Raw genomic sequence first — 22,933 nt, 5'->3', positions numbered from 1 at the left:
TTTCCTACATTATTCGGCTTATACGCGAGTATATACGGTAATTTAAATCCGCTTTAGAAGCGAAACTATGATGAGCAACTTAAAATACAGAACCGCACCACTGCCCTGTAAGATAGTACCCCAACCGTGTTAAACGACACAGACTGCAGTGATGATGCATTTCTCAAGCCGAAATGAATTTCAAGATATAGTGTGATTTGGATTTTTATCTGCAGTGTGGCAGTTTACAGTGATGGGGCATCATGCTGCAAACATGTAGCATTATTTCCCACCTAGTCACATTATCCTGACACCAGGCTGACCAGCCTTAACACTGACCTCTGAATGCTGAGTGCCAAGCGAGGCAGCTGCTTGTACCATTTTTATAAGCCTCTGGTATGACTCAGCCAGGGTTCAAACCCAAGACCTCCTGCATAATTTAAAGATATCAAGCAGGTGTTAAAAGCTGAGTTAATGATACACATACACACACATCTATGGACCTAGATGATTGCTTAATTTCAAACAGCTCTAATGTTAGAGTGGAAAAGAAAGCAGATGGAAAATAGAGAAAAATGAACTAATACCTTGACCATAAAGATGGGACCCCTTCTGCAGACCATCTATAAGAATACCAAGTTTTGTCACTTGATCTTAAGCAGCTTTAAAATTATGGACCTCAAGAAAAAGTATAAATCAAAAAAGCAAAGGACAATGATTCAAATGCAAAGACTAACCAAAATCACCAGTTCAGCAAAATCAAGATGCCATTATTACACTTTAGGTTGGGTATTAAAAAAAAGAAGCCAACAGTACTTTGTAAAACATTTAAATTCTTTGGATAAAAAAAACAAACAAACATGTTACATATGAAATTTGCTTCAAATAAAATCAAATAAACCTTGCTAAAAAGCAGAAAACAATGTGCTTACTAAGTTAGTAAATGAAGCATTAAATGAACAAAATATGACTATTCACACGCAGGAAAAGAAGTCTATCTGCACATTCTAACTTAACTAAAGAACAATAAATATAATTATTATTTGATGACACACATATTGCTTCAACACACATGCCAATCTAAACCATGTCATATTTTATGTAACAGAAATACAAATTATGTATCACAATATGAGATGAAAATCAGCTGGTTCTGGAAAATTATATCTTGATTCATGCCTCCTCCTCAAATTTATAAAAAAGACAATTTAAAAGTGAAAAGAGACTTTGACCATCGAGATCCAATGTTTAAGCAAATAATAAATTCACACATACAGAACAAATTAAAATATCTACATGAACTCAGGGTATTTCTTCTTCGAAAAAGCAGGTGTACAAGTTACTGTTGCAGAATTTTATACTGCACAGATCTGTGGATGAAATTAACATGCTTCATAGAAGCACGGGTGTAATGAATCATAAAGAATGATTAATAATTATAGATCAAGATGACACATATATACACAAGATAAATAATAATGCTGAATAAGGAAAGAACACTCTTACAATCAACCTAAACAGTGAAAGACATGGTTTGAATATGCTACATTGTTATTTCAATTGCATTGCATGGCTATATGTATAATGATGATTCCAGCTAAATTTAACTAATATGTAACAATGCACTTCAGCTTGTTAGAAACAGAGGGATGCCCTTTCTCTATGCAATTCCCACCCTCAACTAATTCATCCCACCATTTGCAATAATATTCTTATGAAACCTTTAAGCCACTTCATGCATCAACAAGTTATTTGAGTATCTTAAGAAAAGCACCTTCCGCATCGACTGCAAACAATTTTAGGTTCAATTTAAATGTTCAATTAACTTCTTTCTTCATCTTTTGATACAGTGAAGATATAATGGCAATTAAAACTTATGAAATGATTTTAGTTGGAAGTAGTCTATTTCATTTCACACTAAAAATGAGAAGATAAATATTTAGACATGGAAAACAACAAAATTGCTTTCATTAAACATAAAACAGCACAAAAAAGAATAGTATTCTGATTTTTCATTTTTCTTTTGCCTCTGGAAAATCTTTGCACAGAATTTCACTAATTTTGTGACCAGCTTTTTTGCTCATGTGTTGTGCTATTTTCATCAAACAGTCCATTACAGCATTGTCAATTACAGTTTGCTCCTCAGCTGGAAACTCGGACAATACATAATCTGCAACTTCATCCTTGCATGTTGGACGGTCAATTCCAATTTTGATTCGGAGTATATTCTGAAATAATAAAATGAAAATCTTGCAATTTTTTTTGTTTGCTTTAAATGGCAAATAATGAGAAAGTTTGATCAAGCTATATTTGCAAAATTTATAAAATTTTAGACTAAAGATATTTTAAAAATCTAGATTGGTTTGTTACCCCCTCCCAACCTAAAATTCTCCAAAATATTTAATCAATGAACACAATAGCATTGGACAAAGTGGCTGTTTAAAGAGAGGTAACTCTGGTGTCTTAACCATACCACCTGATGGGCATCATGATTACAAAAGACTACATGAACCAAAAATTCGAAAATTTCTCAGACTTGAGAGTACCATGATCTCAAAAGCCAGGATTATATTTTAAGAACTTTAAAAAGCAATGCATCAAATTCAAGGATTTTAAAAAACTATAACAATAGCATAAAAATTCCAAGTCACAATTATGATGAAGAGTCAAAGTTAATGAACTGTTATATGAAAATAATAGTCTAGAGTTTGTATGTCTCTCTTATACTTACATCAGATCCAAGGGAGTTAATGACTGACCTCACTCCATTGTGGCCACTGCAATGACAAAACAGCATCTGTACAGCTCTAAGTCTGAATGATACATTTTAATTTTAACATGTCTGAGATGGTAGATTTACTGAAAGAACCTATATCCCACTACAAAAACAGTCCAGGTCAATGTCGATAGCAAATTTTCCCAACTATAAAATATGTCATATATACATATATAAAAGACTGATTTATACACTGGTATATTATTGATGTACACAATAATGTGTAATATACAAGTTATAATATATGCCATTTCTAACTGGGAAATGTGTAGTGTACAAGATTTTAAGTTCATTCAGTCCATTCTAGGTTGTCATGTCCTAACAAATCTTCTCTACAAAGACCAAGGACTATCCAGACCTGTATATGCAAGCAGAAATCTATTTGCCAAAGTCTAAACTGCAATTTTAAACATTTGCATGCCACAACTATATATTTGTTACCATTTCTGTGGGCCATGGGCTACGAGGTTACTGGATTTTGTGAAATAGTAAAATTACGATTAAGAATGAAAAAAAAAATAACATCAAAGAATGAATGTGTGCAAGCAAGCTGAACAGAGCATTTTTAATACTGTAAAGCAGTTGGTATACACTATAATAAAGCGAGCTAAATTGTCGTAAATTATTGACCAATGATATATAATCCAGTCAATTCAATTTTTTTATTTCCCATTGTTGCTTGTGGCAAAAGAGCAGGCACAACTTCTAGAACTTTCTAAGGTCAAAAGCCTATGTCAACATGTTAGGATTATCTTCAAGTCCAATTTACAACGAGGAACAAAATTTAAGCACACACTGTAGACACGGACAAAAGTTAAGCTGACAATATAAATTTATTTAATATAATGTAAAAGCTCCCAAATGATACAAAGAAATGAATCTGAAATTAGATTTGATGATCCAGTTGATCACAGAATGCATGTGAATCATCAGGGCAAGATATTTATACAGAATATACAAAACATCATTCTCATTAGAATGCCATTATTCTCACCCTCAGATGTTCAGGAACTTTCTTATGCACTGTGTTAGAGAAAATAAGAATGACAACAAAACCATCAAAGAATGAATGTGTGCAAGCAAGCTAAACAAAGCATTTTAATGCTGTAAAACAGTTGGTACACAATATAATAAAGCGCGTTGAATTGTCGTAAATTACTGACCAATGATATATAATCCAGCATGGCAAAACTTTGTCTACTTTCCTGCAACACAACCTTGATAAATTCAGTCTATTAAACCTTTTTTTTAATTCATTCTTTCCAATTATTGCTTAAAATGAAGAAAGGAACAAAGGTTCTATTGCTTGTTAATTTTCAGTAAACTTTGGGGAAATATGTTTTTCAGTTGGGAATGGGACTGAAATTCAGTCCCCCAAAAGGCTAAAGAAAATTCCCACAATAGTGAAAGCTGGTCAAAAATCAACAATTTTATACCAAATGACCATTAAAAATTCAGTGCATTCCTTTCAGCACTATCACTACCCCCAAGCCAGCAATTACTTTTGCCAATGCATGACCACAGTTCATAGTAAAAATGTATGTTCACAGCTCACTGTAACCCCAAACTTGTGGGTCTGATAAAAACAAGATTCATGTTCTTACACATAATCGCACAGACACTTGAATTTAGTGTCTTACATTAAAATAAATTGCTTCAGTGATGAACTATTTGGACTCAACAGAGCTCTGATATGCTAAATTTTTTAAATGTGGAAATTGTAGTTTTTATATGCCAATTTCAAATGAATATATAACCTCTCCATTATTGTACTCCAGCAACAGGGACTGGTCATTTAATCTTTGGGAGTGGTGGGTAGGGTCATTATTTTCTATCCAAACAGGAGATTTGTTCTTTCAACCACAGAAATTTTATTTGTAACTAAAACCGATAGATTTGTTATAGTTTTGTTTCAAACCTGGTGTGTTTTCTGTTCAGGCTTTAATTGCAATCATTGGTTGCTCAGCCAAACTACAACATGGTTTGATAAAATTTCCATGTCAACTACAAAGACCATATTATGAATAAAGATCCCAACTGGTACCCGGGTACTCGCCCATTGATAATAACCCAGGTAATAAAATAAACAATCAGGTACCCATAAAAAAAGTATTCCAAGTTCAGATCAAGACACAGAATAATTATTAGTTTGAGGCTTGTGTTGTGTATGCATTTATTCATCATTATGGGGGCTCGTATGGTTGCTTACAATTTACTTGTCATACAAGTACTACATACAAGGGAGGACACTTCTCTCCTTCCTCATGCAACCTATTTAAGAATCAATGTGGATATTTAGAGCTAGACTGTACTAACTTCATGCTTGTCCAGGGTTCATGTGCAATTTTTCATGTGACTTATTTAAGAATCAATGTGGATATTTAGAGCTAGACTGTACAAACTTCATGCCTGTCCAGGGTACATGTGCCATTTTTCATGTGACTTAAACGCGCTTGTTTTGAGATCTTGATGACATTAACAAAGTAAATACCTTTTGTCAACAGTGACAGTATGTACTGATTAAGAAATATTCAATGAAATAAAGATTAAATATGTACTACAATTCAATTAAAAGAAAGCACAGTATAAATGTTCAGTTTAACTAATGCCATTTTTGCCTCAAGTTTGTGGCCCTGGAGTGAATATTAGCTGTTCAAGTCAGGGCCGCTGTTAATGTTTGTTTACTGGACTCTTATTAGCGGGAAATCCAAAACATATTTCTGTCACAGCAAAGGTAACACAAAAACTTGGTTACCATAACATGCACTTCTTATATCATGTTAGGAAAAAACAAATGAAATGGACAACAGAACAAAATTTTTCACTGAAATCTTTAAATACAGAAGAAATTGTTATTTAACACAGAAAAAAATCTAATAAAAATTGACCACATGTATAAATATGACAATTTTTTAATCAATTTTACATTAAACAGTTCCAACAAAACAGAAAGGATTCTTGAATGTGAAGCCACTTGTTATAGATTCATTCTATTTTGATTCTACATAGGTAGCGGACCAGTCTAAATTGAAAATAAATGGCAACTGATATAAAAAAAACGGATGGTATATATGCAACTGTTGGATGTTATATGACTGAAAAATGTTAAAAGAGAAGGACTTTGTTAAACTTAAAAACATGCTGACTGGACCATCATTAAGAGATGAACCATGGCACCTCAAGGATACTACAATAGTTATCATTTGTGGATTTTAGGACTATTCGCAAAAGTTACTGTAGTCATGTAGACTAGTTAAAGTGAGTGTTATGCATAAATAATTTAGCAATTTCTTGAGTTGATACGCTTGTATGAACCACTATTCCACATGGATTTAGCCGATTTGTGACAAATTTTAACTGCATATCCAGGTAAGCAGCAAAAATAAATTTACGTTAAAATAAATATATTTATTTTTCACAGTTTTCTGTTATTATGGCATGTAATATACAGATTACTATTTTTATGCTCAGACTACGCTCTTCTGCCACTATGTCTGTAATAAATTATGCTTATACCTCTCTTGGGGATTGAAACGTGTGAACCTAAAAGAAAGCAGTTCTAGTTCACATTTAATATAATTTCCCTTTGATTGGATACCTGGGTCACCGATCGATAGATTTTTTTTTTTTTTTTTTTTTTTTATTAACCCCGTAATAGGTTGACCACTGGGTCGGGGAACCATCCCAGGATCACCTTACAATCAAACATTTCTGGTTATCAGATAATCTAGGGATAATAAATATAATCTACAGAGAAAGTAAAAAAAAAAAAAAACACACACACACATGCATATGGCACAAAATCTAGGTGACATGGCTTTTGTGATATTACAGTATTTTGTTCCTGTTTACCCTCAAGTCAGAGACAAGTTAAATGTTCATTGTTGAGGTCCATTTTTGAAGAAATTGGTCCTCTTTTTTATTTACCTTGGCAGTGTAATTTTCAATGTTCTTATGCATTGCAACTATTTGCTTAAAAGCAAAAATAGAAGGATTTTTCATATTGAATCTGCAAGTATAAATATAATATTTTGCCAAAATAAGCAGAAAATTACCCAAACTGTCCAGTTGTTCACTTCCTAAAAATGTTTCTTTTTTGGACAGATGTACAATATTTGGGCAAAAAGGTGCAAAAACTTCAATAAAACGGTACCAAAACTGTGAAGTAATACTGCAGTCATAAAAGAGATGCTCAATACTTTCAGTTTCACTCTTACAGAAAGTACATTTGTTGTCATCAAATATGTTAATTCTTTTAAGAAAATCATTAGTAGTGATTATTCTATGGATTAATTTAAAGTTAAAAGAGATCAACTTGGTATCCTTGGTACAGCATTTTGCCCGGCTATATATATCAGACCACTCCTCACTACTTATATTTTTATTTAATACTTGCATCCAAGTTTCTTGCTTCGCAGTGTGTTGCCTTTTAGCTTCCTGTAAAAGATCTTTGTAAATAAACTTGAGTGAATCTTGTTTTCGCAAGTTCGTTATTTTATCCTCCTGCTTATCAAAATTATTATGTACTAGGTGGTTTTTTATGGCATCTTTCCATGCTTTAGGAATTCTGGATATTAAGGAGAAGTATTTCAAGAAATCATCGCTTCCAGTTTTTTGTTTTATTATCTCAAAAGGTATTAAATTACCGTGAACATCTACTAGATCGTTCAGAATTTCAAAACCAGCTTCTGTCCAGGATTTGTATTGATAGATCATTTTAGGGGGGACAAAATTTAAAATGCTCATGGATAGATACTCGTTAGGATTTTGCGGTTCTTCTTTCCATTTAGATACTGCCAAAATTACATCTCTCCAAAAACTGTTTTTAATGAACTTACAAAATTCTTCTAATTTCCTTCTCCCTAAATTCCAAATATCCTTTTTATTTCTGAGTATAGTTGTATTGACTAAGTTCTGCCATGTTCCATTTTCCTTTTCCAGCAATCTTTTAACCCATCTTATCTTAATATACCTAATGAATGAAAATATGTGTATCATATTTAGTCCTCCCTCGTTTTCTGGGGAAACTAGTATATCACGTTTTATTCTCTCTACTTTTCCACCCCATACAAATTTAAATAACATGCGATTTAGTTCTGCTTCAACTTTTGCTGATGGGTTAGGAAGTGCTGAAAAAAGATGTATGAATATGGGCAGAACAAGAGTCTTTACAACAATTACTTTACCAACTATTGATAGATGTCTTTGACTCCAGCTTGCCAGTATTCGTTTTGCCTTTGTTAGTTTCTTCATATAATTGATTTCCACCATCTGTTGTAAATCTGGAGAAAATTCTATGCCAAGGAGTGTAAAGTTAGAAGAGGACCAAATTAGGCTCATTTCGGGACATATTCTTTCATTAGAAAATTTCCTGTTTCCAATCCAAATAGCTTTTGTTTTTGTTATGTTACATTTAAGTCCCGATAATAGAGAAAAACCTTGCAAGATATTCATCACCGATCGATAGATACCCAGTAGAAATTTTCCAAAATTTTGACATCTCTAATCATGAACAGTGTGATTCAACAATCACAGATTCATAATGCTGGCAAAGTTAATAAATCCATGACACCGGTGTATGTATAACATTATTATAAATAATGTTTGAATTTCTTGAATAAACAAGCAACAAGCAAGATATTTGCCAGTCCAATTTTAAATAATCCCACTTTTGTAACTGGTAGTAGCCACTTACAGGTCCAGTGGTTAGTGTTAGTGTCTTGGGTTTGAATCCTGGATGCACCATCTTAAGATGTTTTTTAAAAACAAAGGCACCAATAGCTTCCTCACCTGATACCCAGCATTAAGAACTTGCCTGAACTGGACAGGCAGTTGGGAAGACAGAACTTGCAAGGGAAGATTTAAAACTACTCCTGCCTCCATGAGTCATTCTACCCATGGAGAAATAGGGATATTAACATGATATCTCAGGGCGGAGAAGTTCCAAGATGAACTCAGTATTTGAGACTGGGGCAAGCCATAGTGTAACATGGATATTGGCTTTGGTCTACAGCCTGGAAAGGGATGGGCTCAACCATATTGCAACTGCCCATGATACGCCAGGGATCATGGTGCCCCAACAACCAGACAAGTTGCAGGAGAAATGAAATGAAAAATGATGAGGAGACACTTGGGCATTGTGACATTGCAATATTCAATTTTATGGCATCTGAAACTGTCAAAAGTTCATGCATGAGACTACCTAAATTAATAAAAGTAACACCTCAAATGTTTCAAAATATCTTCATAACATGGTTTTGAAAAACATGTCTCTGACCATTTTTGTTGCAGATATGAGACAACAAAGATCATGATTCCACAGGTATGGACAAAAAAATTAAATCCAGATAAGTAGTTTGTAACTGACATGTTCTGTCTTACTCACTTGGCACTGCCTCCCTCTTTGACCGCAACTTGTCCCAGTTTTTTATCAATGTCATCATGCAGAAGATATACATTTTCTGTCTGAATATTGTATAGCTGAGCTGAAAGCAATTTGGAATTAATGAGTGAGCATGGTATTCACAAAAAAAATTTGCACAAACCCAAATTTAAAAGCTTAAAAAAAAACCCATTAAAATACAAGGTTTCAAAGCAGCGCAATTAGATGCAAATGTTTGTTAATATGGACAAGTTTATAATTAAACAAGTCTCAAGACATTCATAATTCTGAATTTTCAATGAGCTCTTTGGTTAAGCGAGTTTCTTGAATACAAGGCACAATATACAAATAAGGAAAATGCCGTGAAACCATTCTTAGTTCACAAGAACTAATCAAAGTACTCATAATAACATATTACCCCAATGCCTTACTTGCAGCTTTTAGCCATGTAAGTCTATTCCAAAGTTCTTTCTTTGTTAATGATTATTTAGTAATTTTAAAATAAGAAAGAAAACAAGCGACAAGTCCAAAACTGATTAACCATGCATATCAGTTATGAAGGATTGAGCACAGCCAGAATTTTAGAATTGTGATATACTGCAATTCTGAACAGTATATTTTCAATTTCATTTAATATATTGGGTAATTTAAAAAACTGCAAAATGATACTAATGTGTCAAGAAGTCAGATTTTCTGGTAACTTTAATTTCTTTTAAACATCTTAACATGATCATGGATTGGGAAACATCATTACATGTCCAAGAAATATGAAACAGATTCCCGTTTATATGCCTTTTCTCAGCTCAGGCAAAACTTGGCAATACTGGCACAAAATGAGTTAAGACCAAAGTTTTACCTAATTTAATCAAAAAGGAAATTTAGTAGTAAATTATGTTTCTCAAAAATACTTACCCAATCACATGTAGGAATTAATTCTGCTACCTTCAGATTTCAACCCTCTCAAAGACTTAAAAAGTCTCTGTCTATACTTTACATAGAAAAGGAACTTGTACAGATTATCTTCCCTTAAGGTTGGAGCTCCATATACATTACATAGTCAGTTTAAACTTAAGTACTGTTTGAGACAGCAATGTTTGCATTGCAGGAAGGGTTGGGAGGGATTTATGGCAATGTGACTGGTAACGTAGCTTTGGAGAAACAAAAATTACTGTAACATTTCCTTTCTGTCAAATACATTACCCAATCACATTACTAGCATGAAAATTTGGTAAGTGTGTGTCTGATTTGGATTTTTAATGTAGCTTTTAAAAAAATTCAGTCATATGGCTATAATGTCTGCAGTGTTTATAGTTATGTCTTGCACTGGGGTATCATGCCGCATGATGTCCCACCCAGTCACATTATCCTGACACCAGGCCGACCAGTCCTAACACTAACCTCTTAATGAGCACCAAGCCAGCTGTTAGTACCATTTTTGTAAGTCTTTGGTATGACTAGGCCGTGCATCTAACCCACGACCTCCTGCATCTGAGGCAGACGCTCTAACTACCAGGCCAGGTGAAATTAGGTATGAGGAAGTGGGGATGGAGGACGAAAAAACTGTGCATCCAGCGTTTACCTTAAAGCACCCAGTAGGGTCAAAATAACTCTGCCTTCAAGGTAAAACTCTCCCACTGATAGGTGACACAAATGAATGTAAGTTTATATATACATGTGCAAGGAACTATCCAGCGGACTCCCAGAATTGATAATTACAGGCTTTTGTCTGGTGAATCCAACAACAATTGACAGTTCCAACCCGAGTATATGGTTCTGTCAGGACTGGTGTGGTCTGTTGACTGGGCAAAGGAGTTGAACCATGGTGACAAAGGAGTTAAACCATGTCGAGACCCATGTTAGATTCCACTTCAGGAATGGTTAGCAAGCATGGTTGGGATAGATTAAAGTTGGTTAGCAAGTCTTGAAAGATCTTTCTTGAGACTAATGCCAAGCTGCCCATCATGTCAGAAATCATGGAGTGATATCCCTTAATAGTTATTGGTGCTAGCTTCTTAATTTCAAAGAGAAAGTATTAAGCCGGATGGAGAATGGAGGCTGACAGTGGTGACATTTATATGACAATGGTTGCTAAAAAATTGACCATTTCCCCATATGTATTTTTATAGCGAAATGCTGTCCAGCTGATGAGTTCCTCTCCATACAAGATTTTCCTGTGCAAGGCCTGCAAGAAAAGACCCATGCTAGAAGCTTATCAGGAACCGCGGTTGTTTGAGAAGTTTAGTGGTTACTAGGTTTTTGCTGGGCTTGTGTCAGTACAAGCAGACCGATAACCCATGACTTGTCCTATCAAAGATGGGCAACCAGAATTATTTTGCAATCTGCACACCTGGTTTTCTAGATTAACTTAAGAATCAGAACAGCTGTGGGATGGGGGTGGCAAAGACCAAAAGTCCCTCTCCATCGACTGAAAGGGCATGATTCTCAGGATCTGCTTTACATGATTTTAATTTTTAAAATCCAAAATACAAATTTCATAACAAGATTCCTAGCCTCCTTTTCAGTGGCAACTTTATCCACTACTTTGTGAAATTCCCCTACCACAGAATCAGCAATAACAGAATCCTTGTGTTCACTGCAGCTGCAGGTCAGGTCAATGTACTAGTTCTGAAATAAGTGTTCTGTCATAGAACTCTGCTTTTTATGCTTTATACACAGATTGCACATCATTATTGTTTTGTTTGAAAAGTATGCCAATCTGGAACAATCTCTGAACCATCTATCATGTAACTTTCTCCCCTGATCTGATTTACTCTCACTACCATTCCCATTTGGTTTAGCTTGACTGTCTGACATCATTGCTGTTGTTTATATTATTATCTTCAAATTGTTTTGTTTTCTTTGGTTGTGAGCACAGAGACTTATATCTATTCTTACAATTTACCAATCAATGTAATATCAAAAACTAGTTTTTCACTTGGAGTTTTTACTGAGCCCTTTTCCCTTGCCCATGAACTGTTTTTGACGAACAGAGTCAGCGAATGGAAAAACAATAGTTTGCATCAAAAGTTAAAACCGACGACATACAAAGTATGGAGTGTGCAGTGGGGAATGGGGAGGTAATCTGTAAGAGTTACTTCCATTTGTACAAAGTACAAACATAGTCTTTTGAAGTCTCTGAAAGGAATGGATTCTGGACGTAGCAGAATTCTTTTTTAACGTTAAGGCAAAAAACAAAACATGTTTCCTACTGCATCAGTTTTAAAATCTGGGTAGATGTCAGGTTTTCGTTACTAAAAGAAGGTTGACTAAAGTACATGTACCACTAAGGTTAATATTATATCATTTACACCTTACGAGAAGCCACATTTATTCCATAAAGCCGAGAAAGACTAAAATTTTAATCCAACTAAAGGGTAAGTACATGTAATACAATTAGCCTTACTGCTGTGTTATCATAAGATGTCCAGTTTAGTCACTCTGATAATTGTTAAGATTACAATTATTGAATAGTAGTAACAGCTGAGAAGTGGCAGTATTAATGTACAATACACAAGTCCGCAGGAAAATGGTTTGGTAGCCTTTATGGCTTCCCTTAGTAAGATGTTGAGCTTGTTCACTTTGATAATTAATGGCTATTACTACTGACAATAATTGTCAAAATTACAAGGTCAAATCTGCATGACGTTAATGGTATGTATCGAAGCTGTTTTGGCTTCTCTCACTGAGTGTAAAGAAATGTAAAAAAACAATAGGGTACCAGACTGCGACTAACGAATCACGTGACAAGATCACTTCCTTTAAAAACACACGGCAATTTGTTTAGATGCATAAAAAATTGTTTTATCATTATTTTAGTTGGCAACATGAATAATTTACTGCAAAAAGATCAATATGTCATCGAGAAAAGAAAAATTCTCAGTTTAGAAGAAAAAGTAATTCAACTGACCAGGGTGGGTGGGTGGGGAGGAGGATCCTTGCAGAAAACTGATGTCAGAAAGACTCAGATAAATAATAGTGAAAGATAAGGAAACAATTCTGCAGAAGTGGGAAGGTGAAATGGACGGAGTAAGGAAGATTGTTTGAGCCAGGAGATGTTTGCATCCTGATTTGAATGACGAGAAAAAGCAACAATTTTGTCAGTTGAATTGGGATATGATGATGACTTTACTGCAAGGAACAGATGGTTGCACAGATTTCAAGTGTGACACAATATTAAGTGTTCTGTCCTTAGTGGAGAATCAGCTGATGTTAATAATGAAGTTGTCGAAGATTGGAACAAAAGACTAAACGATATATGCAGGGGATATGACAGCAAGGATAATTTTAATTAAGACGAGACTGTTTTTTTTAAAGACTGTTACCTAGAAAGTGACAGATGATGTGATCTGTAACATAATTATAAAGAGTTTTAAAACTATATCAATGGCTTGAAAATGACGAAACAGTTTGTTTTACATTTATTTCACAACATGCATATGATTTTTTAATGAAAATATTAAATGTTTTAGAATTGAACGTACTTGTGACTTTCTTCATATGTATTTACTATTTGCATTTGTCATCCCCCGTCCAGAAAGGCCCCCTCATTATAAGGCCACTTCCCTGCTGCAATAGGGTTGGCCTTATAAGAGGGGGATTATATTGTATAAAGATTGGTATATATAAAATACTAAATGCTTCAAGTACTGGGCAAAACTGACTCAATTAGAAGCTCAAATCAATTTCTGAACTTATTTATAGGGAGGTAGTTGTAAGGTCTGCACAGAAATACAGATGGATGGCAGACTGGAAACATTCATTTGAACAAATGTGATTGGGTAATGTATTTATGACGAAGAAACCATAATTCCAGATTGGAAATAAATTTTACAAACCTTAAAAATGAGTATTTTCCAATATATTGAATACTATAAGACATCATATCCATAAAGGAACAAGTCGATGATTCTGCAAAATGATTGTGGGGTGCGAAGATTGTCCATGGATTCCAGCACCAAAGTGGCAGCATTTCTGAGAGTTGCAGGGGCTGTCCCAGTAGGTGTCGAGATCAAGAACATGTTAAAATTCTACAGCCATGTATAGTTCTTTTGTTTTAGAAACTAAAATGATGAACTCCATGTCCAATCATCCTGAAAGAAATTTCTGGAATTATTCAAATATAAAGTGAAGGCCAAGACATTAGTTTCTAAATACAAAATAAAAAACTCCATATTTCTTATATCCCTCTGAGTACTTTTTGAGTGCAACTACATCAGTCATTTTACACCCACCTGTTTTTGACACACTGGTTCCATTGACATTCATGGGCATTTTTGGTTTCAACATGATTATCTGAACCTCATCTAGGTCAGCAACTGCCACAAAGCCTGAACAGGCTTTCATCTTTCGCCATGAAGCGTCCAGCTGTGCTGCTATCTTGTCCACCACCTGCATGCCTACACTGTGCCTAGTGTTGGGAAGGTCATGGTTCCCCAGACCAACAATCTGTAATTATATATTAATTATAGTTCAACTGAAATATAGTGGGAGTAAAGCATACGAAAGTTGTGTGTGCATGTTACTTGCTTAGCTCTCACTTCTCTCTGTTCAATGCTCACTTCTCCCCGACATTCAGGTCTAGCCTGACCCCTGGATGGGTTGGGTGTGTCCAAATAACAGTAAAAATTATGGCCTTCTCAAGCAACTGATTTCTTTTCTTTCTTTTCAAATTGTACAGCAGAAGTGTGTGAAACATTCCTTAAGGATTGGAGCTACTGGACAATGGTTTGCATCAGGACCATGAGTAAAACATTGCTTCATGCGAAACATTTTAAGAGGCATACAATTTAATATGATTTTTCCTTTTTCTTCTCACATTCAGAGTACAGCAATTTCAGCAGTCAAATTAATAATTTAACATAAAAAAAAGAGCGCTTTCCAGCATAGGGGAAGAAACTTCTACTGCTTTTCACAAACTTGTCATAAATATAATACATATGGCTTAAACATTGAAATTCGAGGTAACAAGTAGCTACTTTGTTCTTGTACATGCATCTAGTCTTTATTATTTACCTATTATGGGGGGTGCCCCAAGTGGCCGAGTGGTCTAAAACGCTCACCGTTCCAGATCATTGCCATCTCACCTCTGTCTGCGTATGTTCGAGTCCAAGGCTCGGCTATCGTGGGTACGTGGGAAAGCCTGCCAGTAGCTTCTCGTGGGTTGGTGGTTCCTTCCTGGGTTTTCCAGGGTTCTTCCTCCACCAGTTATACTGGCTGCCATATATGGCCTATCTTGTGCTGAAAAATTGCGTTAAACCCTAGAACAACAACAACAACCTATCATGGGTTGTTCCACTTCCTGATCCTACCTACGCAAATTAGAACAATGGGCTCACCCAATGCAGCCTTCAAATACATCTCACTTACTATTGTCAGCCAATTAAGTAATATACTGTATGTGAAATGGTGGTTTATACCTAACCTCTTATCCTTAATTGCTGCTATCTAAACTGCCCAGGGGTTAGTTAAACATCAGCTCCAATCACGACTGTTTACCTTTTATACATGCTACATGTAATGGGTATATATTGAAAGTGTTGGTTTATTTTGTTGTTGTTGTTGTTTTTCTCTTTTTGAACAATACTGAAAATTGTATTTTCTAAAATCAAGACCAAGTCCAGGAGTTTGGGAGTACAAAAAAGTAATTTAAGCAGGACATGCCATGCATCAATCTGATTAAAACCTCAATTTCACATAGAACAGTAGTAGATTGTACAGTGTCATAGCAGTTATGTAAACATATTGAAAATACATTTACACATTTCATCAGTGCAATCAAAGTTTCCTCTGGCAATTTTTTTTCAGACAGACCCAATAGGCACCTCACTTAGAACAGAGCCTGATCTAAAATTAAAAGGGCACTGGGAGTCGGGCTATCAGATTTTGTTTAGCACTGCATTATTAATTTAAACAATATTCACAAGCAGATGTAGCTTGTAAAAACACATTGTATAATAGCAGTGTTTCCATTTACCCTCATCTGCGCTTCACAGACCCCCAAATTTTTAATTTGACCCCAGTTCTGATACCAAAGTTTGTTTTTACTCAGTCTGACACCCAGTAGATTTTTGTACTCTGTCTTGCACCCACAGGGGATACACTGAATATGTAAAGTAGGTTCCCCTTATCAGAACCATAGCAACAATATCCACAGTCGTAGCTCAGTGAATTTCCATGTTGGGATCATTAAATGAAACTAAACAAATTCATTTTGCATCCAATGTATGTCAACTTGGTGCGAATTCACATTGTGTAGCACTTCTTGATTATGCATGCCAAAAACAGGGTGGTCTGTTCACATCAAATTTTGTAATGCAGCCATGACCTTAGGAAGAGGACATTTGTTTATGAAGGAGTGATCAGCTTTCCTATTTGGCTATTTTTGGCCATAATGTAATTGCCTCTCTTTGTTTTCTTTGCTGTATCAAAACAACAAACAAGGCAGATTATATTGTACACAGACCATTCTTTATCAGCATGTATTGAATGAATTGTGTTGTGCTATATGTCTAAATCATTCAATTAAATTTAGTTTCAATATTAGCTATAATTCTAGACAGACATGAAAATTTAATGAGAAAGAAATGTAAACATTCTGAAAATGACTCAATATAATATATAGTTTATCCATGTGGATTTTGTAACAACGTATCATTCCATCCCTACTTTATTAAAGTAGCCATGACGACAAATTGTCTAATTTCCAGAGATTACTAAGGTACTTGAGATGTGTTTGAATAGTATCATCATCATTAACTTCCTCAAAAGCCATCATAATGGAACTTAATCCTACAATATAAGACATCGACCATGGTATTTGTTTTAAGGCGACCCCAAAAATATAATTATCAGGGTAGGTGTCTTACACTGTAGACCTAAATGGAACTTCGTAATAAAGGAGTTAAATTTTCCGAAGAAAAACTAAGACTTCAAAGAAACTATGCTTTAAACGGCGTTGAAATCGCTGATTTGGTGATGCATAAATTATATACACACACACGCACGGGCGAAGATTTCAACATTTTGTTATAACTGATGACGAAGCCGTCCACTCATTTAAACCACAGGGGCTCGTTTCGTTGCTTACAATTGTTGTTGTTGTTGTAGGGTTTAACGCCATTTTTCAGCACAAGAAAGGTTATACATGGCGACCAGTATTAATGGTGGAGGAAGAACCCGGGAAAACCCCGGAAAGAACCACCGACCCACGAGAAGCTACTGGCAAGCTTTCTCACATGCCCACATTGACTGAATCCGAGACTCGAACCCACGCAGACAGAGGTGAGATGGCAATGATCCGTAACGGAGAGCGCTTTAGACCATTCGGTGCTTACAACTGACCTGTAATACATGTACTATATAATAACTAGTTAATATATTTTATATGTATGACAGGTAAATTGTTATTAATAACTAGTTATTTGTACATGTATTACAGGCCATTTGTAAGCAACGATACAGGCCCTGGTGATTCAAACGGGAAGTACAAATGTGTCGAAATTACGCAACAATATTTTTCGCCATTTATGATTTTATGTAACTATCTGTACGTAAAATAATCTTTTGAAATAGACTGAGTGACATTACCAGATATTTATCAGTTCTTCTATCCATATTTTCTGTTGGATCCCAATACTGGGTTTTGAAACTCAAACTGGCTGTCATCATCCGCGTGACATTCGCCGGCGGTGCTTTGAAGATGAACATCTGAAAACATTTGTTAGCAAGACTCTGCATATCTTTTCTTCGGAAAGCCCTTTTCACAAATTTATATTCCCTTGTGAAATCCTCTCGGAAAGTATTTCACCGAAATTACTCAATTATCGTTATCGTCTTTCGCAACTGAATGAAAGACGTCCTTTCTCAATGTGACCTGGCGCAAAATGGAATCGCGTCACTAGGTTCAGGAAACAGTACGCATCTGATTGGTCAATTTTTAATGACGTTTCACGATCTTAATTCGTGCTGTACTCAGTTTGATCTCTGGTAGAAATGTTGGCTGGTCGTCTAGCACTCGTGACAGGTGATTGCAATTTCTAATCGATTATTCTTTTTTTTTTAAATTTATAAGTGAACCTTGTAAACAAGATGAGCTTTACTACAACAATAATAATTAGTTAATCACCCCGAGCAGAAGAAACATGCCAGGCCCGACGAGAAAGTTGATCTTGCAGTCACATGACTAACAATGTGCAGAACAAGCTATTTTTAGGTAAACTGTTGCTTCTTGTGCAACTTGACTGTTCCCCTTTATTGCGCAATGCACGTCTTGGTATATATATATATATATATATATATATATATATATATATATATATATATATATAAAGAGAATAACAGGTCACCAGAACATGACTAGTATGAGGTGCTGTCAGATCTTAACGTAGGACAGTGGAGATCTGATTTTGATCAGATCAGTGGTCATTGTTGATCCTACAAAAGCATCCCATCCGAACAGTACGTCCAGTTATACTGTCTGTTTCATCATGTACATAAATTATATACACTGAATGTAGTTGCAGTATCACAGTGCACCTGTAGATGTAACTAATTTGTCAGATGTATTCAGCCAACACGTATCTTTGTTACTGAATCATGTCATAATAAATGGTAAGTGAATCAATCACAGGGTCAGAAAGGTACAGCATACACATTATAATGTGAACCAGCTTGATGGGGTGAAAAGTTGAGTTTCCAATCATTTGGATGATGCTATAGTCATTGTACACCAAGTGCATTTAAACATTTTTGTTAACATTGCAGTTTTATTATATCATCCTTGTCGTTTTATTTGTTCATTCATTACCCTAAACATTTTGCTATGCTCTCATAATCTCAGACCATACTTGCCAATCAGGCCCAGATCTTATAGGGGCCCTGTGCATTAGTAATATTTAAAATACATCTATGGAGAGAATGTAATGCGAGGAAGAATATTTTAAGTTCAGTATCATATAAAACTTGTTTAAAAGTTTATTTCCAAATGATGTGCTCAGAGAAGGCCCCACGAATAAATCCAGGGGGCCCCATTAAAATGATCCAAATCAGGCCCCTTGTTTGCTAAAGCTGTTATTGATACTAGTCTAAGGCACTCACCTTTACTGATACTAGTCTAAGGCACTCACCTTTACTGATACTAGTCTAAGGTGCTCACCTTTACTGATACTAGTCTAAGGCACTCACCTTTACTGATACTAGTCTAAGGCACTCACCTTTGCTGATACTAGTCTAAGGCACTCACCTTTACTGATACTAGTCTAAGGCACTCACCTTTACTGATACTAGTCTAAGGCACTCACCTTTACTGATACTAGTCTAAGGTGCTCACCTTTACTGATACTAGTCTAAGGCACTCACCTTTACTGATACTAGTCTAAGGCACTCACCTTTGCTGATACTAGTCTAAGGCACTCACCTTTACTGATACTAGTCTAAGGCACTCACCTTTACTGATACTAGTCTAAGGTGCTCACCTTTACTGATACTAGTCTAAGGCACTCACCTTTACTGATACTAGTCTAAGGCACTCACCTTTACTGATACTAGTCTAAGGCACTCACCTTTACTGATACTAGTCTAAGGCACTCACCTTTACTGATACTAGTCTAAGGTGCTCACCTTTACTGATACTAGTCTAAGGCACTCACCTTTACTGATACTAGTCTAAGGCACTCACCTTTACTGATACTAGTCTAAGGCACTCACCTTTGCTGATACTAGTCTAAGGCACTCACCTTTGCTGATACTAGTCTAAGGCACTCACCTTTACTGATACTAGTCTAAGGCACTCACCTTTGCTGATACTAGTCTAAGGCACTCACCTTTACTGATACTAGTCTAAGGCGCTCACCTTTACTGATACTAGTCTAAGGCACTCACCTTTACTGATACTAGTCTAAGGCGCTCACCTTTACTGATACTAGTCTAAGGCACTCACCTTTACTGATACTAGTCTAAGGCACTCACCTTTACTGATACTAGTCTAAGGCGCTCACCTTTACTGATACTAGTCTAAGGCACTCACCTTTACTGATACTAGTCTAAGGCGCTCACCTTTACTGATACTAGTCTAAGGCACTCACCTTTACTGATACTAGTCTAAGGCACTCACCTTTACTGTTACTAGTCTAAGGCACTCACCTTTACTGTTACTAGTCTAAGGCACTCACCTTTACTGATACTAGTCTAAGGCACTCACCTTTACTGATACTAGTCTAAGGCACTCACCTTTACTGATACTAGTCTAAGGCACTCACCTTTACTGATACTAGTCTAAGGCGCTCACCTTTACTGATACTAGTCTAAGGCACTCACCTTTACTGATACTAGTCTAAGGCGCTCACCTTTACTGATACTAGTCTAAGGCACTCACCTTTACTGATACTAGTCTAAGGCGCTCACCTTTACTGATACTAGTCTAAGGCACTCACCTTTACTGATACTAGTCTAAGGCGCTCACCTTTACTGATACTAGTCTAAGGCACTCACCTTTACTGATACTAGTCTAAGGTGCTCACCTTTACTGATACTAGTCTAAGGCACTCACCTTTACTGATACTAGTCTAAGGCGCTCACCTTTACTGATACTAGTCTAAGGCACTCACCTTTACTGATACTAGTCTAAGGTGCTCACCTTTACTGATACTAGTCTAAGGTGCTCACCTTTACTGATACTAGTCTAAGGCGCTCACCTTTACTGATACTAGTCTAAGGCGCTCACCTTTACTGATACTAGTCTAAGGCGCTCACCTTTACTGATACTAGTCTAAGGCACTCACCTTTACTGATACTAGTCTAAGGCACTCACCTTTACTGATACTAGTCTAAGGCGCTCACCTTTACTGATACTAGTCTAAGGTGCTCACCTTTACTGATACTAGTCTAAGGCGCTCACTTTTACTGATACTAGTCTAAGGCGCTCACCTTTACTGATACTAGTCTAAGGCACTCACCTTTACTGATACTAGTCTAAGGCACTCACCTTTACTGATACTAGTCTAAGGCGCTCACCTTTACTGATACTAGTCTAAGGCGCTCACCTTTACTGATACTAGTCTAAGGCGCTCACCTTTACTGATACTAGTCCAAGGCGCTCACCTTTACTGATACTAGTCTAAGGCGCTCACCTTTACTGATACTAGTCCAAGGCGCTCACCTTTACTGATACTAGTCTAAGGCACTCACCTTTACTGATACTAGTCTAAGGCTCTCACCTTTACTGATACTAGTCTAAGGCGCTCACCTTTACTGATACTAGTCTAAGGCGCTCACCTTTACTGATACTAGTCTAAGGCACTCACCTTTACTGATACTAGTCTAAGGCGCTCACCTTTACTGATACTAGTCTAAGGAGCTCACCTTTACTGGTCACTGGCATTTCACCTATCTCTAAGTCTCGAGCTCTGCCACTGTGGGTATGTGATAAAACTTGCCAGTAGCTTCCCATGGGTCAGTGGTTTTTAGGGGAATGGGGGCTCTTCTGTGTCCAGCTTTGTCCAGATACACTGGCCACATTGTATAGCCTATCATGTGCTGGAAAATGTCATTAAACCCACAACAACATTAGTACTCTGAATAAGCTGGGTCTTATGTTATCTACATTCCAGAAAATGTTTGTGTTGATACATCTTTATGGACCATACCAGAATTAGGTCAGTGTATATCTTATATTTGTAGTTTCATCTTTCACTATGTTACACTCTCAGTATCTTGAACACATTGACAATAATTCATGAAAATCGGTATGTGACTGCATCACAGAGAAGATTACTGAACCAGACCAGATCTGGATTATTTTTGAATCCAGTTTTAATGAATGAGTGAAATTGCTTTCCAGTTGTTTCTTCATTACACACTAAATATCTTACTTTCACTCTTTAAAGTTGGATGGGATACATCATGACAAAATTAATTCAACCATACCATAGCTAAGTCATTGTAGCCTAATTTCTATGCTTAAGTAGCCATTATATTTTGATATGTTTGTCACATCCCTGCTAATATTATCATCTGCAGGTGGAGGTAGTGGTATTGGCCGTGCTGTTTGCCACCTGTTGGCCAAGGAAGGTGCAGCTGTAGCTGTAGTGGACATCAATAAGGAAGCAGCTCAGGAAACACTTGACAGATTGCCCAAAGGTGACTCAATTCTAAACCATCATTTTATCATCGATATCAGCTGTGTTTCTTGACAGATTGCCCAAAGGTGACTCAATTCTAAACCATCATTTTATCATTGATATCAGCTATGTTTCTTGACAGATTGCCCAAAGGTGACTCTCAATTCTAGACCATCATTGTACCATTGATGTCAGCTATGTTTCTTGACAGATTGCCCAAAGGTGACTGTCAATTCTAGACCATCATTTTACCATTGATATCAGCTATGTTTCTCACCATCTTGGATTAGTGTGCTGCACTCATAACCGGAAGTACTTAGGTTTGAATCCTGTTGATGTCAGGTCACATACCATGGTGTGTCTCTGCAAAAGATTTACCTCCATTTGCCTTGATATTATATGACCTTTACTGTATCAATGTGTAATTAAAACGTCAATCTGTAATTGAAGTAAATCATGGCAGAAACCAATCAGAAGTTGATAATATCTTATCCAAGGAGTTAATTGACACTATTTATTTTCATGGCCCTGCTACCTTATGTATCAGTTATAATTTTAGAAACTGTGCATGTCTTATTTATTAAATTCTTATTACATCAGATTATCCCCACTGATGATGAACACTCATTTTTGTCTCAAATGGCCTTAAGCATTAAGTTGTCTTTCCATGGAAAGATATTG

The 22,933-nt window shown here is 36.0% G+C and overlaps 2 protein-coding genes across 4 annotated transcripts in view; one reads left to right on the top strand and one right to left on the bottom strand.

Moving 5' to 3' along the window:
* Positions 1–792: 792 nt before the first annotated feature.
* LOC149780432 (putative peptidyl-tRNA hydrolase) lies at positions 793–18,016 on the bottom strand. The gene is made up of 5 exons (XM_089937373.1): positions 17,724–18,016; positions 14,369–14,582; positions 9,141–9,240; positions 2,711–2,756; positions 793–2,207 (listed from the first exon to the last, which is right to left on the bottom strand). The coding sequence occupies exons 1-5, from the start codon at positions 17,871–17,873 to the stop codon at positions 1,992–1,994; spliced, it is 726 nt and encodes a 241-aa protein (XP_089793499.1). The 5' UTR covers positions 17,874–18,016; the 3' UTR covers positions 793–1,991.
* Positions 18,017–18,064: 48 nt separating this feature from the next.
* Positions 18,065–22,933, top strand: part of LOC149780431 (estradiol 17-beta-dehydrogenase 8-like) — a 76,749-nt gene continuing 71,880 nt past the window's right edge. Inside the window, exons 1-2 of one of the 3 annotated variants that reach the window (XM_089937370.1) lie at positions 18,065–18,159; positions 22,152–22,271. In XM_089937370.1, the coding sequence (XP_089793496.1) occupies positions 18,129–18,159; positions 22,152–22,271 (151 nt within the window). In that variant the 5' untranslated portion in view covers positions 18,065–18,128. The other 2 variants (XM_089937369.1, XM_089937371.1) reach the window with 2 other exon arrangements.

Source organism: Sinohyriopsis cumingii, chromosome 16 (genome assembly GCF_028554795.1).
Source record: "Sinohyriopsis cumingii isolate HCF-2022 chromosome 16, ASM2855479v2, whole genome shotgun sequence".
NCBI classification, from domain to species: domain Eukaryota; kingdom Metazoa; phylum Mollusca; class Bivalvia; order Unionida; family Unionidae; genus Sinohyriopsis; species Sinohyriopsis cumingii.
This window is presented reverse-complemented; position numbering and strand designations above follow the sequence as displayed.

Coding starts and splice junctions, on each gene's coding strand:
- LOC149780432 (XM_089937373.1), bottom strand. CDS start 17,873: ATGCAGAGTCTTGCTAACAAATGTTTTCAGATGTTCATCTTCAAAGCA. Junction 14,583..17,723: donor GAAGAACTGATAAATATCTG/GTAATGTCACTC, acceptor ATATAATTACAG/ATTGTTGGTCTGGGGAACCA. Junction 2,208..2,710: donor TTAACTCCCTTGGATCTGAT/GTAAGTATAAGA, acceptor TTATTATTTCAG/AATATACTCCGAATCAAAAT.